Source organism: Aspergillus candidus (assembly GCF_002847045.1).
Source record: "Aspergillus candidus strain CBS 102.13 unplaced genomic scaffold BDW47scaffold_70, whole genome shotgun sequence".
NCBI lineage: Eukaryota > Fungi > Ascomycota > Eurotiomycetes > Eurotiales > Aspergillaceae > Aspergillus > Aspergillus candidus.
The window spans coordinates 35,729-52,640 of NW_020194075.1; the positions used below are offsets into that span (position 1 = coordinate 35,729).

General features: G+C 50.7%; 2 protein-coding genes across 2 annotated transcripts; both read right to left on the minus strand.

Moving 5' to 3' along the window:
* Positions 1-1,386: 1,386 nt before the first annotated feature.
* On the minus strand, positions 1,387-4,530 carry BDW47DRAFT_129362 (putative leucine permease transcriptional regulator (SAC3); the record flags this gene model as incomplete). The annotated part of the gene is made up of 5 exons (XM_024816981.1): positions 1,387-1,759; positions 1,819-2,563; positions 2,706-3,666; positions 3,717-3,896; positions 3,952-4,530. 5 exons carry the CDS (start codon positions 4,528-4,530, stop codon positions 1,387-1,389), a joined length of 2,838 nt encoding a protein of 945 aa, XP_024668106.1.
* Positions 4,531-5,765: 1,235 nt separating this feature from the next.
* BDW47DRAFT_83660 (uncharacterized protein) lies at positions 5,766-8,095 on the minus strand. The gene is made up of 5 exons (XM_024819987.1): positions 7,760-8,095; positions 7,501-7,702; positions 7,005-7,445; positions 6,769-6,948; positions 5,766-6,713 (listed from the first exon to the last, which is right to left on the minus strand). Exons 1-5 carry the CDS (start codon positions 7,850-7,852, stop codon positions 5,956-5,958), a joined length of 1,674 nt encoding a protein of 557 aa, XP_024668107.1. The 5' UTR covers positions 7,853-8,095; the 3' UTR covers positions 5,766-5,955.
* Between the last annotated feature and the right edge of the window lie 8,817 nt (positions 8,096-16,912).

Below are 16,912 nucleotides of genomic sequence, written 5' to 3' on the forward strand. Positions count from 1 at the left end.
GAACACCAACCTAATAAACAAACAAACGCCTCCGCCAATGCATATGATACAACCCTAACACCAGCACCCATGTTGCATTCCATGGTATACCACACGCATAAAAACAGAACAACATAATAAGAGTTTCAAATAAAAGCAGGGGAGTATGAGCAGTGAGCACTACCTGCTCTTCCGCTTCTTATCCGGAGTAAAATCCAAAGGCTTATAAGCCAAGCCTCGGCCACCGGTCATTCGAAGTCTCTGTTCAGTTCGAGATAGCGTACGACCGAGTCCGAGATCCGTGTCAGGCGCAAGAGCCAGATCGTACCCGTTAACTTGAGACGCCGAATTAGGCGACTGGCTCCGAGAGTAAGATCTCACCGAGGAAAAGCTGCTCCCCGGACTGAACGAGGAACGACGCGGTTCGTACGGGGCAGAGTAGTAGTGGTGGTCGAGCAGTTTGGGTCCGCTCCGTAATGACTCGGCTGCGATGCGCGCCGCGGACAGAAGCATCTCGTCTTCGTCGACTTGGTGCGGTTTCGGCGGTGGGGGTTCTTTTTTCTCCGGTTTGCGTGCCGTCATCGCTTCGATGCGCTCTAGGATGGGGAGTTTCGGTAGTGGCTTGATGGAAGATAGGGCCATGGACGTCTTGCGTGGAACGTGCGCCTCGGCTTTCGACGCTTTCGGCGGTTTGGAGCCACTGTCTGCTGGGGCGGGTTCTTGATCCTCGTGGCCTCGCTTGCGACTCGATGAGGATGAGGACGGGTGTCTTCGCCTATCGGCGGCTTCTTTCAAAGCCTCGATCCATGCAACACGCCGCTCGGCTACATCAATTGCTAGGATTGTCAGTGCTTTGAAACTATACAATTTGTGACTTCCCGAACTTACGAACTGGCTCAGAAGAAGCTGGCACTCCTTCATCCTGATTGGCAGTATTGGCTTCTGCAGATGGTTCTGATGTCGATACGCCAGTTTCCCCTTCGCTAATCTTCTCTGCCGCAGGAGAGACTTCCGGCTGTGAAAATCGCTGCTGCACATCTTGTGTTGTCTGCTCAGGTGCAGAAACCTTCTCTTGCTCAAAAGACGGCATCGACGGAGATTTGAAAATTTCGGTTGAGGGATTTTCCGGCTTAGCAGGTTGCTTGAAGATGTTGTTCAAACCCCCGGGCGCTGACTGGGACGCAGCGATAGATGGTGTCTTTGAGTTATTCTGCCCATTCTCATGCCCCATAGTGGCAGGCTTTTCAAAATTGTTGCCTAAGCTGGGTGCCGGTTGAGATGACGAAAATATAGAGGGTGTGCCTGAAATCTGTTAGATCACGATATGAAAGGCAATTCCACTAGATCATACCTTGTGTGGCTGGCGCTGAAGCTGAGCTTGCAGTCTCGCCAGACTGGACATCAGTGCTACTTGGTGCGGTGGATCCAGAAAGACCGAAGACGGAGGTTGAGCTTGATGGGAAAGTGGGAGCTTTCGGCGCGTCGAAAATGCTGGTGGAGGATTGGCCTGCCGCCGACGCAGATGACTGCCCAAGAGCAGTGCCGGTCGAGGTTGCCGGGAATCCAAACGGTGATGATGACGGCGTGCTTGACGGGAACGGACTCGGGGATTTGAAGGGCGATTCCGCAGGAACTGGCGCAGGTTCTGCCTTGGTCATTGCGGATGAGGACGCATTGTCCGTAGTTGAGGGAACCCCGAATGGCGAAGTCGCCGGCGCTGTATCCTGCTGAGAGGGGCTTGGGAATTTGAAGAGCGAGGATGCGGGAGCTGTAGTAGGTTCTGCTTTTGTCGTGGAAGCAGGGGGGAACACGCTTGTAGGCGGTGTCGGTATTCCGAACGGTGAGTCTGACGGCACAGGGGCCGTACTAGACTCTGCCTTTGCCGTAGATTCAGAGGGGAACACGCTCGTAGGCGGCGCTGGCATCCCGAAAGGTGATCTCGACGGCGCGGGTTGCTGAAATGGACTAGGCGATTTGAAGGATGACGGAGCAGGGACAGGAGCAGCAGCAGAAGCAGTCTCTGCATTCGCCGCATTTGTAGAGAATATGGAATTAGCAGATTGCGAGGCAGGTGTTGAAAACAGTGGTTTCGTCTCCGCAGGCTTGAACGCTGGTGCTTGCGGGGCGCCAAAAGGAGATGAGCCCCCAAACGGAGAAGGGGCAGTCGTCGGTGCGGCGGGAGGAAACAATGATCTTGGCTCGGGAGCCTTTGGTGCCGAAAAGATCGAACTCGGTGTCTGGCTTGTTGTTGAGCTGTCTGTTGGTTGCGAAAAGCCCCCGAATGGACCTGGAAGACTCGGGGCGGGTCTGGCGGGTTCGTCTTGTCCAAAGAACCCATTTCTCTGAGAAGTCGGAGCAGGAGTCTCATTGTCGTCGTCGCTCACGAAAAGGGAGTCGTTGCTCTCGAAATCGGGGCCGGTCAGAGGTCGTTGCACTCGATGTGAGAGCAGGGAGCGATCGATCATTCCAAGACTGGCGGCGTCTTTGATATTTAATCCGAGAATGATCGCAGCCATTGACCTGCCTGCGCGTTTCGACTCGACGAGTTTCTCTGAAAAGGAGTGCTCTGAGGATGGTTGGAAGGCTATTGGTTCAATTAGTAAGTCGATGAAACCAACATTGCTGGGACAGATATCGACGGAGCCCTATTGTTCTTCGGGAGATGCGGAGGCCGAGCCCACGGACGAACAACACTGAGCGATGGCGAAGTCGAGAGATACACGTACCAATTGAATCAATAGGGCGGTTGCCCCAATTGAGATATAAATTACCACTAGCATTCTCGGCAAATCCTAGGTCCTGTTCTTCGCAAAACTGGATCGTCTGGTTGTCGTCATCGAAGCACAACACGGTTGTCAACTCGTCGACCGTCCATTCTTCGTTCTTGTGCTGCTGGGATGCAGGGTAGCGACAGTAGCCCTTCCAAATCGATCGGATGGCGGTCTGGCGAACGTGGTTGAAGTAAATCTCCGCAACGCATGCCATCAGGTACGACACGGCCGGGGAATCTATCAGCTCGAAGAAGCGTGCATAGAACCCCTGTGCAATAGCGTTCGGCCGCTTAGCGTCCAGAGTACCTTGGTATTCCCACGTGTTTCCAGCAGCGGCTAGTAGCTCTAGAGCTACCTGCACCCGAGGCGATCTGCGCAGCTCGGCCGGCCATTTCTGGACACGCGCTTCTAAATCCGGTCGCTGGTCGTGGATCGCAAAGATGATGTAGTAAGCTCGAAACTCGTCTTCATGCTCGAACGAAATACGGCCGCGGTTGTCGTCATAGTAATACATGAGAGACAACATGGTGTTGTTCAGTTGCTCGCGTTCCTGGTGGCGGTCAAAAGGTTCCTCGTTGGCCGGGCTAGAGAGTAAGTGAAGAGAGGATATGTGGAAACGGGCGATCCGTTCAAGACAGGTCACAGCTATCCGCACATCGTCTTCCAGCGTGACCTGCTGTACCGAGAAGTCATTGCGAATGGATCGCGTCCGATCCCATACAAACTTATGGATAACCCCTAGAGGTTCCGGGCCACTAAGCACATGCCGAGTCAAATAGTTCATTGTTTGTAGCAGCGTCATCGGTGTTCGAATATCAGACGGAAGTTGTTCGTCATATCCGGCAGCTGATCGCCTAAAGCGCTTGAGCATTTTCAGCTCCATGTTTTGGAGCGAATTTGTCGTGGGATGAAGGTACTATGATGTGTGAGCTTCGGGTCTAGCCCAGGAGGTCTACTCGCTAATACCTTTTCGCTTTTATCCACCATTTTCTGAACAATACGTTCGACACGTTCAAACTCCGGGCACATGCTTGTGCAAGTCCCGACGGGGGTGATGGCTTGGTTTAAGGAGGTCGGCTGGTTGGGGTCCGCCATCTGGCCTTCCCTGATCGCCTTTTCTCTTTCCTTCGCCCGGGATTGTTTAAGCTGTAGAAGTATTAGAGATCCTCTTATTTTCAAAATGTGTACCTTCGTCACTGACCTTCTCATAACGTTCATGATAGCTATTCAGCACAGCACCATCCTCCACAATAATGCCGGACCTCGTGTTTCCATTCACCTGCATCGCAGATTGTCTCCGGGGATCTCGACTCGAATCGACAGAAGTCGCACTACTGGCCGCGGGGGCCCCAAACGATGCAGGCGTAGGTCCAGGTCCAGGCGAAGGCGAAGCTTTCCCAAAGGGCGAAAACGCAGGCGACTGCTGTGCACTCTGAACAGCCGCAAAGGGTGACTCGGATGGCGGGTTCTGCTTCAATTGGGCGAAAGGCGACGATGCAGCGGGCGTAGGCGCTCCCGTGGTCGGTTCCGACTTCCGCCAGGTAGGATTTGAGCTCGCGCCGCGACCATAGCCGCGACCGGCCCTTGCAGCTGGCGCTCCTCGCCCCCGACCGCGGGGTCTGGGATCACGCGGCGCGCTGGAGTTCTTGGTAGGCTGGAAGGGCGCCGTCGCCGGTTTCCCGAACACACCGCCGCCACCGCCGCCTCGCCCTCGACCCGCTGACCCCGTCACGCCGTCTCTCTGGCCGAGGCCGGCAAATGGGTTCGGCGGACCGGCCATCCTGCTGCGCGCAGCAGAGGGATCGAGATCCGCGGGCGATACCGAGTACCTTCCAGCGGAGCTGGGCCTTTTCGCGTTTTCCGATTCTTTCTTCCTTTTCGTCTAGGGGTATCGACGGAGTAATTGGCGGTAGGTTTGGGACGAAAACAGCGCACGTGGAGAAATCCTAGAGCTGTCTTTCGGATCGCGTTGACAGGAGGATAACGACAGAGTCAGCGGACATGATCAACCCAATAGACTATATCATGATGATGCGAAAGCGACACCGTGGAAGCAGAAGGCGAGCCATCGGAAGATAGAACAAAGGATGGGAGAAATAACGATGATGGAGTATGCATGGGGACGACGGAAGGACGATGGCGTGGTACCTTTGCGCGCAGGTATTGGCTACCGATTCTGTGGGTTCTCTCGGAAGATGTAGAAATTGACTCGACAAAGTGACTTCGATTGATGGTTCAACGGACTAAGGTGTTGAAGGCAAGATCCGCAACGTTCGAGCCGATGGAGTGGGGGAGAGCTCTTCCCCTCTGAGCAGAGCTGTCGAAGACGCGAGGGCAATGTAGATGGACGAATAGATCCGTAGCCTGGGCAGCTCAGCAATGGGATGGAACACCGATCCAATCCCTTCACGATGCACTGACACGAGAACAGCGCAGAATTGAGGAGATATGTCGCTCTTTGTCCGGTGTTTGTTGAGTTGGGGATGCTGTGCTGTGTCAGCGGACCGGCCTCGTCCTGCGAAGCGCAAGCGCCACTACCGCGCGCCAAGACCACGGGTTATTGCCGAACTTGACCACCCGGGCATCAACCTGAGGCGACGATATTTCTGGCTGGGATATCAGTCATACTCCACTGACATTGTCTCTCGTTGCTCAATTTTCAGATCCATTGTCTACAGGAGGAAGGTTCGAGATTCAGGAAAAGTAGCATATATAAATATTTATATTTTGGATCTAACAATTACTCCACAATCCACAAGACGTCGTCTATCAATCACGCCCCATTGCTCAACAAACAAAACAAAGGAAATATAAACAAATCATAACAACACATTAGCAGCATACATCCGTCCAGGGGGAGCCCATCACCGCCGGCTTCTTTTTTTTCTTGTGCAACAGGTGCAATATATATGAGGGCAAAAATGTATAGTCGAATCGAAGAGCATGGAAACAATAAAAGAAAAGAAACACAAACAGAAACGGATCAAAATATATATATAGCGGTGGGAACGGAGTAATGCATCGCTAGGTAAATTAAGTCGCAGAGCGCCCCCGGCAAAAAAGATGGCGGGTTCTGGAGAATAAGGCAAGAGTTCCCGCTAGTGGACAAAATAATGAAGTCTATCGCTCAGTCATACATATCATGCGCGTCATTCAGGGTCAGGTCGCTATGCCTTCCGGAGTGTCGTTAATGGGTTGGTTGCACTTAGGCTGCGGTGGGATGGTGCGCCGCCATCATGTGAGGGTGGCTTAAATGGCCCCCACGGAAAGAAGATCCCTTGGGGTGAAGATCTTCGATCTTGTCACCGCGCATGTCAGGAAGGCCGTTCCCGGCTGGCAGGTCTGAAGCGTGGGAAGCGGACGTCATGGGCATTTGGTACATGGAAGGCTGGTGAAGCGTTTGGTTGGCGGCACCGTAACCCATGGGGTTGAAGACGTTTTGTCGGTAGGATGGCGTCCAGGCATCATAGTGGCTGACGGGGTGTTGCATGGGGACCGACACCGGGCGGGTCGAGGATACCATCTGCTCCCCTGCCGTGGAGGCGGGAAACGGAGGGGCCAGATAATCAAAGGCAGCCTCGTTGGGACTGATCAGCGATGAGTTTGGAGACGCTTTGATCATCGGGTGCGATGGATACTCGTCCGAGTACTCCGGGGTGGCATGGTAGTATGATCGGTCGGTTCTGGGCTGCTCGCCAAAACTGAGTGACTCCGAGTATGGGAAGATCTGGTTTCGGTCGGTCCCAATGTGCATTGACCGGCCTTGGCTAGGCATGGCCATGTTGTCCATGGAGGCGAAGGAAGTCGCTTGCTCGGCTGATGTGGACGGTGTCAAGAATCCATCATCGACATCATCGAGCTCATCCATATCAGCTCTTTGATCTGCTTCGCTAACTGTGTCCGAGTCCTTGTCGCCCTTGGCGTTGGTGTCCCGGTTGAGAACGTAGACCATGGTGGTGGCATCTGGGGGTATTGGTTAGTTCTGGCTCTTGTTCTGAGGAGCCACTAGAACACATACCGACTTCGCCCCGTTCGTATCGCTCTTCCAGCCGTCGTACACGGAAGATCTCATCAAGAACCTCCATCTTGTTCGGCTTCAGTTGTCTCTTGGCGTCGTGTGCAACCTCTTGGAGCTTATCCGGGGTGATGTTGAACCGCCCCAGCTTGCGAACAATGTGGATCAAAAGGCGAATACGCTCTGTCTTTATGTCAGTACTGTACCGTAGTGGGATCCGGGAATGTCAGAATGCTTACGGTCTTTCTTGAGGTGGTCGGGCTCCTTGTGGACCACACCGGCAGGCCACCACTCGGGCTTGGTCTTCTCTGGGTCGCCTTTCTCGCCAGGAGGGGCGCCAGCCCGGGGTCGACCTCCGTTGTACGGGTGCTTGACTTGTTTCCGGGGCTCGATGAACTTGATGAACGCTTTGGCGATTTGCCGGCAGTTGAGTTGTTGGAAGTGTTTGAGGGCGTTCTCGTAGTACTCCAGAACCTTCTCAGTATCGCCGATCTCGAGCCCTGTCATGTTGGTGGCAGAGCAAGCGGGAATTTCTTCCACAGGGTCCGAAAAGGATTCGGTAAAAGAGATATCCAGGGCCGGGTCGTGGGCAGAAGCCTTGCGGCGCTTGCCGTGTCGGTAATGCGACATGTCGCTGGGGTAAGCATAACCATATTCAGATGCACCCATGCCAGAGGATCCTGTATTATGTGATGAGAAAATGGTTCAGCTTGAGGGTATAGAGTCAAGACTTACGGCGTATCAGAGGCTTTTGGTAGCCGACCTTTGCACCCAGAATCTCCAGGAATTTAGTGCGCACGTCGGACGAGAAGACAGTGCCATTCTGCTCCCGGATAGAGGCAGACTCGGACACCTTCAGCTTGCCCATGTTGTCAAGGTAGATCATGGCATAGTGAGGATAGGGGACGTTGAAGGAAGAGGTGGAGACACCCATGGGCTGATTGCGGTCCTCGAGTCAGCTCTGCGCAGCGCCGAGAATGGGACCTTCACTCACCGGAGCATTCTCCCAGCCCACACAGTCATCCTGCAAAGCAGAAGAGGGTCTCTTGACCGCCCCTGTCGTGGAGACAGACGCACTGAGAACCATGACGATTGAGGTGATGTATGCACCACCGAGTCAGAGGAGAGGAATGTTTCGAAAATAGTATATAGACCGGAGGGGTTGTATAGATCTATAGCGCTGACAGAGCCGTGTGGAGCGCGCAAAGCATAGAGAAAACCAGGAGGTCTTCAGTGAGGATGGGCTGGTAATTTGTACTCGTTCGAGAAACCAGCAGAGTTGTTGTTCTTCTTATGACCTTGGACGAACGTCCAGTGGTTTCAAATGATGCACCGCTACTGGGACCAGCGTTAGGGCTACGCCAGCAATTGTGGGTTAGCTTCTCGTTCCACTCTGGAAAATTGCAGAAGAAGACCCTTGACCAGGGGGAAGTGGAGAACGCAAGATGTCGTCTGGAAGAGGGGAGGATATAAACAGATTGAGACATGCAGATCAAACCAACACCCCGCCATTGTGCGGTCACCCGACTCGGCTGACGAGGCCATCGAATCCCATCCAAGCAAAGCAAACAACATGTCTCGGGATGGTACACCGGGGATAGGCTGTTCGTACTCACAGGTAGAAAGGGTGGTGAGGGTCAGAGCGCCTCGGAAGTCTTTGGGGGAGAGACCAAGGACGGCGCTTGCGGGAATCCAAAGAGTGAGGCTGCAGGGGAATCTGCTGGCAGCCGCAGATGGCACACTGGAACGGGTACTAGGTGGAGGGTTGAGAGACAACGGGGTTGGGCGCGAATGAGAAGTCCTGGCGGGTGACTTCTTTGTTTGAATCCGGGATGGGAAGTAAACGGGAGGGGGAGGGTAGGAGTGGGCGAGAGTGGGGTTGGGATGGTGACACCAACGGGGGTTGAGTGTATAGGACAAGCCTTGGAGGACAGGGAAGAGAGAGAAGAAGTAGACCAACGAGTGGGATGGGGGAAAGGATATAATTATAGTATCACTGAAGATCGATAGAAGGGGAGAGAGGGAGTCAGGTCTAGATCGAGTGGAGGATTCTATAGAACCTCAACACCAATTATCAGAAGAAGAAGTCTGATCACGATGGAGAAGAAAGAAGAAGAAGGGAGTGGTTTGCAAGTGATAAGGAAGAATGAGGTCTTTATAAAAACACAACGATCGAGGGGAAAGGACTGTTAAATGAGGGTGATCAACCAAAATCAACAAAATAATAATGAAAAATGAAAAGGACTGGACTTTTGGCACATCTGCGAAGCTGCACGAAGAATGATGGATCGAGATTAGGATCTCAGTACAAAAAAAGCGCCCCTCCTCTGGCCGGGGGGAGACAGTCGAACGCTCCCCCCGATTCGGTAACCTCTTGATATCCAAATCAAATCGAGGATCAGGGTTAATCCTTGAGGGTAGGAAGAGAAACAACGAGAGGGTCCATTTGCAGTAGTCTGTTTAATTTACTATTTTATTATTATTAGTATTATTATTTTCTTGGTCTGGAAGGATTAGAATATGATGTTTCGATTTATTTATTCTTTTTTTTTTTTTGATTTTAGATAAAATAGTATTTATTTAGTTTAATTTATTATTATTATTATTATTATTATTATTATTATTATCATAACTATTATATTATTTATTTTATTTAAAAGTACTCTTGTCGATCGTCTCAAGCGGGGTCTCAAAGTACCTCCTTTTAGTCTTTGACCCAACACTGGAGACCAACTAGTCACTTAAGAACCCCAGGCTTTATTCGGGGGCAAAAGACCGTCAAGAGTCCTCGCGGTGGCGTGTCGATAATTGATTCTCCACCGTCCGGAGGGAACGATTGATCTGCAATTTGATTATCTTATATTATTCGGATTAAAGTATTTTAAGTATATCACGATCGGTTGCTTCTGCCTGTCAGAAGTACCATTGCTATTGGATTTGGTTCTATCATCGCATGAACCATCGAGAGTAAATAACATGAACAATGGATAATAGAGAATAAGTAACATGGCCAGAGTCTTGCAAGTGAGTCTGAATCTTCGCCACTGCGGGTTTTATGTCTAACTCTGGCTGAATTGATGTCGAGTATCAGTTTGTCAGCAAGGATTCAGGTTGCTTTTTCCGTTCGTGTTTCCTTTTCGATTGACTGATTTAGCTGTTGGTCTAATCTATTTTATTTTTCTTTCTTTCTTTTTCTTTTTGTTTTTATTTTTATCTTTTTTCTCTTCTGTTCTTAACGCTCTTCATAAAAGTCGCCAGAACAGGAATGAGCCTTCCGGTCGGAGGAATTATGATATAATTTTAGGAAGCAAGTCATTCCCTGTCAAATACTCCATGTTCGGAGGGATCAGGATCTACTCGGAGGTACCTTTATTTTTGTCTATCTATTTGTTTTGATTAATTTACTTTCATTGATCTGCTTTTCTTTTTGCTTTGTCTTGTTTCGTTTCTTGTCATCTAACCCCGCCCTAAAGGTCGATAGCTTAACATCGACAACCACATTGATGACTGATGCCTGACGACACAAAGAGACCTCTGTAGTGACTAATTTCGGGGATCATGGGACGATGAGGACTCTGGACGCCGTTAATTTACCAACCCCGGGATGGCTTGCAGCGAAGTGGTACAACGCCAAACACAGACCAAGTGGAAAGCCTCAAATCCAGGGACGGCGAGCCTGAGGGTATCCTGATGCCTCGACATACACGCACAGGCCGCAGAATCGTCCGGTTGCCGCTTACTTCAGAGAGTGTATACTACGGAGTACGCCGTGGAATAAAGAAACTCTGAAGTATAATACCCATATAGGTAGTTACACGCAATACATCTTGAGACGAACGACATGCAGTCTATCCGCTTGTTTCTCCATAGCATCGTCACGTTTTCCCTTCTGCCTCCTTGGCCACACGTACACAGCCCATGAGGTACGCACTACGTACACATCTACGTAGCATGGCTGAGTCCATACGGCAGGAGTCAAATTTAATAAATAAATAAACCATGTATATGCATCCACTGTAACAATACTCAGCCGACGATCGAGGTCGGTCTCGCCGAGTCACCGCCATTGTCACCTGACAGAGGTCGAGCCCTAGTCCGGGCCCATAACTAAGTACTCGGTCGAGTCGATTGGACCCTCATTCCTATTTCCACCCTATTTCCTTGGATCGACGGCGGCAGCGCCCGACCTTTTGAACCGTGGAGTAAAATTAGTCAAGGCAAGGTCCCTCCGCATAGTTAAGGTCTGAGAATCTCCCGACTTTGCTACCTACTTTGACTGGAACTGGTAATAGCGGCAATGACCCTATTTGAGCATAACGACGACAATCATAATCATCACCGCCGACCAAAACGACAAAAGTACGAAGCTAGTATCAAAGAGGGACATGGTTGCGAGTAATTGCGTCGTGGGAGAAGGGAAGTGAAGCGGAAGAAATTACGATGGTCCCCCTAAAGTAAACCAGGGCAAGGGCCCCAGACTCGATCATCGGCGGATCTCTCAAATGTGCCCCGGAGCCAGCCAGTGGGCGACTAGGGAAGGCTACTTTACTCCAAGTGTCAGAGTGGTTGAGTCCAATAGGAAGCTGGAGAGAGGCCTAGGGGGTTGGAACTGTCGCAGGGCGATCGTGAAGAGGCCTGTGCAGGCCCAGGTTGCTGGGATCATGGTTGTATGGTTTGATCGGAGGGTGCTTGGCTGTCTGAGTGAGTTTATACTATATGCAGATGGACAGGCTGTCATTTTCTTGCAGTTGGTATACTACAGATTTGTCAAGGGTATCGGCAGTTCGACGATGGAACCCCAATAAGTTCTCCGTACCACACTCCCACGACTCCTGATAGTAATTATAACACAAATCATAGTGATAATAATAATAATGGAAGAACAAAGAAACAGTCCCCCCCTATACAACCAAACAGGCCAACCTAACATCCATCGCGTTAGACCCAACCCAAAACAGGACGGAACTTGTTTGACAGTGTCACAGTGGTGATGAGTGCTGACCCTTGCCCTAATCCCACCCAGGCTTAGCCCAGCAAAGGACCGGCGCGGGCGGATCAAAGCTCCCTCCATTCCGTTCGCTAGGACTCAAGCCTCAAAACCATCACACACCAGCCAGCCTTCCAAGGTTGTATGCGAGGTTGAGAAAGAGAAACAAAAGGTGGAGTGTAGTCCGCCACCGCGCCTTTCTCTTGCCCCTCTGCCTCCCTCCCGTTGAAGCATACGGAATATCATGAAGAAGGGCCGATGCAGCTTGGCTTCGCGGTCTAGTTTCCCCCGTTACCCGATCCCTTGGATTAATAAAGCGCGATGAGAGGCCCCCCCCTTCTATTTTACGTACGTTCCCAGATCGGGGCGTCCCAGCGCCGTGTCACCGAGTCCCGAGAATCGACCTCCCCCGATCCTAGCTTCAGATGGAGATTTGTCATTCTAATTCTATAGTTACTCTTGCGACACGACACCTTCTTTGTAGTCAAGGGACTGTTTCTAAAGGTCAACTCAACGACACGAGAAAATGTGGTAATTAAACCGCATTGGTGTCTACTTTCTAATAGCTCAATTTAGTTCAATCAAAAATACGATATCTGTTTGCTGGAGTGCAGATTTTTAACGCCGAGCTGAATTCGATAATGTCTCTCCATATAATTAATGTAATGTATATACTCGTCTTTCTTTTGCTATGCTGCTGCGGAAATGTCAGACCTGTGCAACTATGTAAACATATGGAGTATATAAAATTATATATATATATATATATGTATGTGTATTATCCTGTCAGCATACTGACAGTGGGGAAGAATGGGTAAAGACAGTACTTTACCACCTACTCAAACACACGGAAAATCTCCGGGGGGATCATCGTTCGACCCAGACTTCCGGTCGTCTCGATAAGGTAAGATGGAGTCTGACAGGCATCACTCCTGACTTATTTGCCCTGAAACAATTCTTGAAGTTGACCCCTTGACATCCTGACACCCTGACATACTCTTAGTATGTAGGCACGTACCTCTGCGAAAGATTGTGACCTCAACATCATGTAATCTACTCCCTAGAATAATTATCTAATAAAAATAAGTACAAATAAGAATCAAAAACAAAATAACAAGAACAGCATTGCCCCTTTCCGGAAACTAAAATGGCTATCACCCGTCCACCCTCCAAACCCCCCAAAGAGGGGGAAACAGACCCTAAGTGAGTCCTTTGTTCCTCTCCAGCATCGCAACTTTTAACCACCACGGTCTAATTGGTTTGGTTTGGTTTGGGATAGTCTCACCCCCAAATACTACATCGTACCTTTTCTCTCCAGCATCACCATAATTAGTCAGTCAGTCACTATCACACTTCCTAGTTATTGTCTTAGCGGGTCTGCTGTAATAACTCCAGGACCGCCCTTGCGAACCGTTTGTGTTTCCCCCCCCCTTTGGGCTGGGCTGGGCTGAGGGGTCTCAGGTGACAGGAATCGCCAAGCCGTGCCCTAAAACCAGGTGACTTGGTGCCTCCCTCCGTAACCGTATTGCCCCCTTTCTCATCATTGCTTTTTGTCTCTGTTAGGCGCTGTGTGATCGTCTGGTGCGCATCAAACGTGCTTGGGCTTGGGGTTCTTGTTGTGTTTGCTGATTTTCATATTATTTCTTTTTCGAAAAAGAAAAAAAAATCATAATAAAAAGATATAATAATAATAATAATAATAATAATAAGAATATTTTATCTCTTACCGCTGATGACGAGCCTCTGATTACTCCGCCCTTCTCCGAGCGTCTTTCGTAGGAAGGTATCAACGGTAGACCTTATCAGTTAGGCGGTACTACATACAGGCATATGTACGGAGTCTAACCCTAGATCAAACTAATGTATGCACTTCAGTCAGTATCAACCATGGCACCGACAACGTGGCATGGAAAGAAGAAGAAGGCAGTTCTTTAAGTTCCTCGGCTTGCATCAAACGGTGTAGATAATGTACTACCACTGGTCAGTTGTCAGGGGAGGCAGGCAGAATCGACACGGTGAGGGCTTCACCGCCACGATATCATATCGATCTTTGAGAGTCGGTCTGGAGGGCGGGATGGGGTTGGTTCGTTCGTTTGTTTGTTGGGGTAGGTTGCATTGTGCAGGTGCATCATTGTGTGGGAGGTTTACTAGGTAGGTAGGTAGGTCAGTACCTATGTGCCTGGGTATTGGAGATGGGGTTACAATGGTAGTATCAACGGGTAATTCATGATGACAATGACAGCTGACAGGATTTTCGTTTCCCTATTCTATGCTAATGATTCATGTTGTGGGTTGTCAACCGTTGGTCGGGGTCGGTGATTGTTGATGATGATTAGAAAGCTCCCTCCTTAATGCCATGGCGAGGATATTCTAATTCAAGACACAACCTATCAGTGAATGTTCCGCGGTTACCGCCCCGCTCATAACCCCTGCCCCACCTCCTTTGTCCCCCCACCTTTACCTGTTTGCTGGGTCGACTCCTGCCTAGATTAGAAGTAGAGGAGTATATCGGGGATCATTACTTTCTGGAGATTTCCTCAGGCTGAAGGTGGTAGTTCGGGTTTGGGTTGGTTTGGGTTGGTTTGGGGAAGATGAAGGAGGGGAGAGTGGACTCCTTGGTGACGAAAGGAGTGGAGGATCCGATTAAAGATGGTATTTGACACGATCATCGGGTCCAAGCCGCACGTCAAAAGTCTCGGGGGTGTTGCCTCGTTGATTCCAATTAGCCGCTCGCGGACTAGAATTGTCACTGTTAGCTCGTTCGAAGGGGTGAGCAGACCCGGGAGAGTGAGGCAGAGGGGGCCCGGGTGACACTAGCTAATACTATCCTCGTAGTTGGGATTGACCATTACCAGATCGAGTAGTAGGATAGGACGCCCAGAGTGCCCCAGATAGGAGGGATAACACGACCATCTCAATATCCGATCTCCATTCGTCATCCGGTGCCTCCCTATTCGACCCCAAGGTACGGAAGACCCGTCGGGATGGTCGCGAAGAGGGAATGGCGTCCCATCACGAGGGACGGGCCCTTTCCCACCTGGATGGAAAGTTGGACGGCTGTGGTGCCGCGGTGCCATCAAAGGTAAATCTGAGGACCGAGCACGGTGTCGCTCTGCTGCCTCGGCGGAACTGGAGACTCGGAGAGATGTCCACCGTAGGCCCTACTAGGTAAGGGGTGGATGGTCTCTAAATATGGAGTACATACCAAGGAAGGGAATGGTAAGCGAGTTTTGTTCATTTCAGGTTGAAGCTCGACAAGTTAACGGCCTTGCTCGCTCTTTGACGTCGGTGAGTAGGCATTGACGATCCGGAAATAGGTTCCTGTCCGGGCGCAGAGATTCCTTCGTGCTACGGTGTTACAGGTGTCAGCGAGGCTGAGATGCTGAGGGATCATCTATTGCATCGTACGGTCTGGGTTCCTATCATGGTAGACTCTATGGCGGGTTGAAATGCAGAACTTGGTGTAACAATCGACGCTTGTTCTTAGTATGCAGGAGATCGTAGCCACCCGGCGGGGGGGACGTCATGGTCCGCTTGAAACATCTGATATGGTGTTGTGAGGCATAGCCGCGGGAGCCAGGGCGAACCGGAGAGGATTTCAAGTCAGGAACAGGGTAGTCAAAGCCCTTGCTGGAAGGATCGGGGGAGAAAATCGTCCAATATCAAAAGGTACCTTGTTCTAAGTAGGGAGGGACTAGCCAGACCATTGGCTCCGGGTGGTCCATATTTGTCAATCGTTGAGTTTAGCAGAGAAGCTAGTTGATGACCAAGACGTTAGGGCAAGTCTAGTGCCATTGACCATCCCCCACAGGCCCACACGGGACACCCCAGCGTGTACCGTACCTTTGGTAAATTCTATTTGAATACGGAGTCGAATAGGGGGTGATCAACTGACCTCGCTAGGAGATTTGTCTGGATAAGCTTCCCTCTATCTTTAACTCACCGTGTCCATCTTGGGTATAATGTCGGTTAATTGAGACAAATGTATCATTCAAATAAGACCGGGCATGAAAAGCCCAACGAGTGGCTCGGATTGGGCAGGAAAGTAGCCAGTGATCATCTGTCAAAGCCCGCCTGGGGCTTTCACCGCCCCACATCCTTTCGGTCGCGGATGGCGGGCCGGCGACAGCGGTCCGAACGTCTCCAGCGCTAAGCTAAAAAGGCCCTGTCAGTCGAAGTTCAGCTACCCTAGTACTCCGTACTTCCTACTAGGTTAGTAGTACTAGTATGTACTAAGGTAGGTCCAGAACCTCCACCTTCCTTTCCATACACCTACCCCCTGTCGCGATGATGATGCCCCGTTTTTCAAATCGAGAGATCGTCTCGATCATTGGCTGATATCACCCCATCTTCCTACGGCGGGTGAAGAATAGATCTGGGTTTCCTCGATCGGGGTTCGTGTACGACAGAAGGACGGAGTGACTGGATATTATTCTTAACTAAGCAAGCGCCCCATGTTCCGGGACTGTCTCCCGCGAGGGGCCCTGGAATCCCCAAAGTACCAACCCACTGCGCCGCCCCCCTTCCCTTTCTGAAGGTTCGGGTTCCTTGTTCTTTCGACGATGGGTGGTTCGCTTCATCCTCCACCTGGCGATCCCGGAGAACAGTTTCTCATCAGGGATTTTGGACCAGGTTCCAGGTTGATGGGAGGGATCCCCTGCATCCATGGCAGAGCACTACGCTTCAGATGTGAGCCACTCGACGGATACCTTTGGACCATTGAGTCTCTATCTCAAACCAATGTCATGATGCGACATAGATTAAAGATATTCGTCAGGCTTGTCATTAATATCCTATATTGACTATATTGACCAATGCGGTATGAACCAGGCAATCCCCGGATACGCCCTTCAACCACACCCTCACGACTCTCGGAGTCTTTTCTGCGTGAAGATTGCACAGTGCGCATCAGTCGGTGAAGCTCGTTGATGATGATGAGGTTGGTCCTTTCTTACCCGCTCGCCTGCATCGGAGTGGAGAATCCGGGGACCGGTGCATGCTACGTAAGATTGTAGGCCGATGATGAATTGGTTACGATCCTTGAAACAGACGACTTACTCCTAGTATGGGTTGATTCTGATCCGCTTGATTAAGATTATGTTTCCGATCGTCGATGTTCTTCGTCACGAGTCGGATGAGCGGATCTAGTTCAAGAAAGGA